Source organism: Mesitornis unicolor, unplaced genomic scaffold (assembly GCF_000695765.1).
Source record: "Mesitornis unicolor isolate BGI_N332 unplaced genomic scaffold, ASM69576v1 scaffold11450, whole genome shotgun sequence".
Lineage (NCBI taxonomy): Eukaryota > Metazoa > Chordata > Aves > Mesitornithiformes > Mesitornithidae > Mesitornis > Mesitornis unicolor.
In genome coordinates this window covers 5,739-11,819 of record NW_010157596.1, presented here as the reverse complement: position 1 = coordinate 11,819, position 6,081 = coordinate 5,739, and the positions used below count along the sequence as shown (strand labels likewise).

Below are 6,081 nucleotides of genomic sequence, written 5' to 3'. Positions count from 1 at the left end.
GGAAAAGAGTAATTCAGTACGTGGTGCTTACTGCCAGGATGCCAGGGTTGAAGAGGCTACTTGAGCATTGCGGGTGCCGTCTCTCTGCCAGGCTGCCGAGTATTCAAGTGCATGAGGTTATTGAAGACATTTTTTGACAAAGGAAGGGAGAGGGTACTTCCCAGAAAAAAAGATACTAGGTCAAGCTTCTCAGCAAGCCCTAGTTTGGGTAATTGCATCAGGTCCTCCTCAGCACTACAAATTGTCTTTCAGACTGTGCTCTTGCCCGGCTGACTTGTACTGTGGTGTGACTGTGGTGCATCTTAAAACCATTGCCACTTTCCGTACAGCTACGTTGGTTGGTAAGATGCACCTTTCAGATGCACACAGAAGGTGAAATCTTGCATACTTCTCTTGGCTTAGAGTCAATGAAAAACAGAACAGGCCAAGCAACATTTTAAGCAAAGCTCTGCCTATGTATGAGAATAGACCTCTATAATTGGCTTAAAGTAGCATTTATGAAGGATGAAAATCATACACTGTCCACAAAAGGTGCCGTTCTCCACAATTATTGTAGAGCTCTGATTTTCAGACATCTCTTTCTTTCTCTATGCAGTGGCATCCCCATGGCCCTCTTCACAAGAACCGGCAGTCATCCTAATACCACCGACCCCATTCCCTGTGGGTCAGATAACACTACAGAGCCTGACCTGCCACGCTCACATGCCTACTATGCGCTCTGCTACTGCATCCTGATTTTGGCCATCATCTTTGGGAATGTGCTGGTCTGCTTAGCCGTGCTGAGGGAACGCACCTTGCAAACCACAACAAACTACCTTGTGGTGAGCCTGGCGGTGGCGGACTTGCTGGTGGCTACTTTGGTGATGCCATGGGTGGTGTACCTGGAGGTGAGTACGTCTTAGGAAATTGAACCACAGTAGGAGTTCTCCAGCAGTAGTGCACACTCTCAGGATAGGCCAGCTCTGATGCAGATAAAGTCTGTTCATATTTTAACCCCCCCAGCTAGCTCTGGGGCACTCGTAGGGTGGGTGGCAGCCCACAGTGTCACACAGGTGGCCTTCATAGACTGGACACAAGCCAGACAAATGCACTACAGTCCCATCCGTCAGCAGATACCCTGAGGCTCGCTCTTCCTGGCAGAGCATAGCCTCCCTGAGCTTGAGTGGCAGCCAGTGATGTAGGTTGTGGGTTCTGATGTGCTAATACCACTTTCATCTGAGCATCCTTGAAGCTGACTTCATCAGCCAGAAGGGTTGCCAGTTAGCACCATGATGATTTGGAAATGGCAGGAGAGGCAGTACGGTGAAAATACCTTATAGGAACTCATCCTAGAGCCCAGATCAATCCCTACTCCTGCTGGCCAGAAAACCAGTGAGGGCACTCAAATCCTCGTCTCCTGCAGAGTTTATGAGCCCTAACATCCATGATGTTAGGTCAGCTCCTAGCAGTATTCCCCAAGCAGGCTGACAAAAAGATGAAGCTGAGGAACATGCTCCAAATCTCTCTAAGTCATGTGAGCATTTTCACAGTAACTTCAAAGGACTTTTCAAGCCCCTGGGTTCTTAGTCTTAGTCTCCATTTCCCTGATCTTTGCACATTGGCTGATGTAAAAATGCTCATTATGGGCAACAGCATCAGATATAAGGGAGTAAAGATGGAAACCAAATCCCCCACACTGCAGCAAAATCCTGAATTACTGAAGCCACTCCTGGGAAAATGTTCTTAGTAAAGTAAGTACATGAAGGTATGCTACAGATGACATTTTAATCTGTTCTCTTCAACATTTTTACACTAATTCACAAAAATTGGTAGGTCTAGAAAAATTAGAGTGAACAGCCATGAGCTGTAAGCTTTCAGCTGAGCCCTAGTACCCTGTTCTCATGCTAACAGAGACAGAATAAGCCTCTAAGCCATGGTCTCACTGAAGCCTTATGCTCTTTCTGTTAGGGGCAAGCTGGGATCAGGCTGAAGGGCAGGGTAAATATTCTGTTAACAGCTGCCCACCTTTGGCTGACCTCTTTCCCACAAAGCAAAGCAGAAGCAGAGAGGGACTTGTGCATATGGACCACGCAGTGCGTGAACAGAAAGTAGGACGAGACAGGACAACACTGGCAAATGCCAGACCTACTATGCGGGTACAAGGAGATTTGATCAAGTAGTAGGGGACTGGCAGTGTCATACAGCCTTCCTCTGCCACTGGAGTGTGTAGAATAGGCAACACAGCTCTTAGCTTTGGCACTGAGCCTAGACAGTTCCCTTGCATCAATCCAAGCCACTCTCCCAAATGTGCCCGCTGCAGTCTCAGCAAGGCTACAATTAAGATAAATTAAGGATTTATTCTGTGTATGAGCATTATTAATAAGGGCATTCATGGTTAATTATTTCTGTATAACATCGCTGTGAAGTGAAAGAGCAAAGAGAGCACCATGATACTGCATGTGTGATCATGTTCCTAATGAAGTCAGTTAGATTAATCTGGGTGGAGCAGTCCTGAAGCTGGCCTGCAGGATGTGTACAGCTCGGTTGTGTTACATCAAATAATTAAAAAGCAATGAACAAGTGAGTGGAGGGGAGGAGGAGAGAGCCATCCCAACAAGACAGAATTAGGCTCTGCAATTTGATTACAACTAAAAAATATTATTAAGGTGAAATTTTATTTCAGACTGAAATAGTCCATCACCTCAATGAAATCACAATACACTTTGCTTTAGAAAAGGCTTAGCACTCACTCTCGCTGTGGACAGAGTGGGACTGAGGCATATCTATGGAGCAGCCTCTGCCCTATGCAGTACTGTGGTCATGATTTGTGAGCACAACTGTAGGTCTATTCCCTAGTTGTGTTTGTAGACCCATTCAAGGTTCATTTCCATTTGTAGAGCTTGGATAATCAAAGTAGCTGATCAACGAGTCACCCAATCAACAGGTAGAAGAACCCACACATGTCCCAAACCTAATCTACCGCTCCTAGCATTGCACAGTAGCTCCTAGAGAACTAGGCTGTAGGACTCCAGCAAGACTAAAATTTAAAAAACAAACAAACAAACAAACAGTCCAAAAAGCCCCAAAGTCATTTAGATATTTGCTGCTGTTTATGGATCAGTGTTACTACCAATGAAGCAGAAATCGCATCATGCTTCAGTACACTATAAATTGCCAATAAATCATTCAGTCCCCAAAACCGTGTACAATACCTATTCATCTACTGAACATTTGCCAAACCAGGCATCTGAGACCTGGCCATTATTTATGGAGAAGCTAAAGGTGGATGAATACCTCAGATTTAAATGTCACTTGTGAACTTTGTGCTTTACAGTCAATTTTTAGAGTAATCTATAGTCTGGACCTTCTCCATTAAAGTTGTCATTTTATCAATCATACAGACCAGAACTCTGTCTTTCTGAGAAGTCTTTTGGGAATGCTGTGACAATGTAACAATATAAACATTTTATAACCTCAAAATCCTCCTATCAACCTGAGGAGGTTTCTGGCACAAAAATGCTATTCAGCACTGTGTCTAGCAATCTTCTGGGGTTGACAGGTAGGTCTAATATACCAGTACTGATATACCAGTACTGCTACCCCAGTTCTTTACTGACCTCTGATGCTGTGGCTGGCACAACTACTGAAGCTCACCAAGATTTCTAAGACAGTGGAATTAGGGTATCCTGTCCACTGAAGTTCGATGGCATTAAATACCGTCATGCCTTATAGTAATTGTATAAATCACAGAATTGCTTAGATTGGAAAAGACCCTTAAGATCATCTAGTCCAACTCTTAACCTAACACTGCCAACTCCATCACTAAACTGTGTCCCTAAGTGCCACAATTTACCCATCCTTTAAATACCTCCAGGGATGGTGACTCCACCACTCCCTTGGACAGCCTGTTCCAATGCTTGACAAACCTTTCACAGAAGAAATTTTTCCTAATATCCAATCTAAACCTCTCCTGGAGCAACTTCAGGTAATTTCTTCTTGTCCTATTGCTTGTGACTTGGGAGAAGAGATTGACACTCACCTTGCTACAACCACCTTTCAGGTAGAAGGACATGTAGCAGCGTGGCCTGAAGCATCCTTCTTAATCTTCTCACAACATCCAGTTCTACCTCCGAAAGGGGAAAAAGCTTCAGAAAATGATTGTCACTGAGGTCCAGCTTGAAGCTCTGTTCAGAACATGCAAGAGTAACACGATCTCCTCTTCTGTGGCTCTCACACCATAGCAGCAAGACCTACAACTGCCCTTGGAGCTCAAGAAGCTCACCATACTACTGACAAAAGGAGGACAGACAACCGAGTTACTGCAGCTCAGCAGTTCACCACTTGTCAGCAGGCCTGACCGCATGTATGCTCCTAGTTACTCCCTCAGTGCAAAAACATCAGCAGCCGTTTCACAGCTGCAGGGAGCTAACAGTACCCCCACGAAGAACACAAAATGCTTAAGTGAGCATGCTTAGATGCACTGCTATTTAAATGCCTGTCATAACCTGATGCAAATTCAAGTTCTTATTTTCCCATCTGTGTACACCTCAATACAGCATACCTGATTTGCAGATATTTTTTTCATTTATTTTTAAGGATTCAGGAGAGCAATGGATTTGCCTAAGTTTATGAATGCGTAAGGATTTTTATTTTTTTCAAACTGGAAGACTTCCTATAGGGTTGTAAAATTAAAAATAATAATACTGCAATTTTGTGATAAAGCAGACTGGTCATCAAGAAAGATAAGGTGAGAACCTGACCTGAATAGTCTACAGGGAGCTTCAGCATTGTCTTTGACACAGTCAGGATTTAATCCTGGACTCTATTCCCACTTCTGCCGTGCACACACTGAGTGGTAATGAGAGATTGTATCAGCTCATCTCTCTGTGGTTTGCTCTTGTCAGCTTATAAGAGAACAATATTTGACCATCCACCTCACCCAGGCAGTTGTGAGGATTCATTCAATTAATACCTGTGATACGCTTTGAGATTCCTGGACAAAAGGCACCAAAGGGATAAAGAACAGGTACCCTGCCAGCACATGAAAACCAGATATGCACAGTAGCAAGTTCTAGCTACTGTAGCAGAGATGAGCAGAACAGAACAATAAAAGGAAGAGCAGAAATAGAATTTTAAAAAATTATGAACAAGGCCTATAATAAAAAGGCTCTTCTTCATTGTTAAATTCTGGAAAAAAATCTGGGTTTGTGTAGCCCACAGGTGAATATTAACTACTTCACTGACTTCAGCAGAGCTATTCCCCACTTTAGAAGTTGTGGCTGGTGGAAGTGAGGATGGGTTTTAAGTCCAAACATTTTGAGCTATCAAGCATCCTCTCAATACAAGCTGCAGCTTAGTATGCAGGTGGCATGATCTGAATGCATCATCCTGAAAGGGTTCACTTCAGAGCCATTCCCACCAACACCTTCTTCAGTTTTAATGATCCACATTCTTGGGCTTAGCATTTGAATGTGCTCAGGACCTTGGAAACCCCCTCATTGGAGTGCTTGCACATCTGCTGGGCTAGCAGCAGCTGGCTTTCATGTGAACACCTGGCACCAGGTCCTGGTGAAATATTCTTCAGTCTCCACAGATCACACATACACTACATTGCATTTTGCATTGCATTTTGCCTCACACAGAAATGCCCCTTACTGGGTCCCACTGTAAAGGCTTTCAGCATTTATAATTTTTTAAAATATTTTGAGGTGGTCAAGCAAATCTCAAAATCTGCAACTAAAGCAAAAACAGTGTGGGGTTTCTTTGAAAATTGAACCTACCTATTAAGGTCCTTAATTTCAGAGGGACAGCCTTCAGTTTGCACATCTTGTAGCCCACCTAATTTTGCAGAAAACTCTAAGGGTTTCGGTTGGTTGTTTTTTTTTTCCTTTTCTTACTATTTTTAAAAGAAAGAAAGGAGCCTCACAAGTATCAGAGAACTGAGGCTGAAAGCACAGTTCCCTACTGCATTTTGCAGGCCAGTTCCCGTTTCTCTCCCTTGCATTCATTCAGAGTTAAGGGGTCTAATGGAAGACTGCCTCCTTCAGTACCTGACTTCTGACACAGCTGCTGGGTCCAGCGACAGCTCACCTCAGTGAGTTG

The 6,081-nt window shown here is 43.8% G+C and overlaps 1 protein-coding gene across 1 annotated transcript in view; it reads left to right on the top strand.

Moving 5' to 3' along the window:
* Positions 1-605: 605 nt before the first annotated feature.
* DRD3 (dopamine receptor D3) overlaps positions 606-6,081 on the top strand; it is a gene marked incomplete at its 3' end in the record, with an annotated part of 10,888 nt that continues 5,412 nt past the window's right edge. The window contains exon 1 of the mRNA XM_010180615.1: positions 606-887. Within this exon, the coding sequence (XP_010178917.1) occupies positions 606-887 (282 nt within the window). The remainder of the gene's footprint in view (positions 888-6,081) is intronic.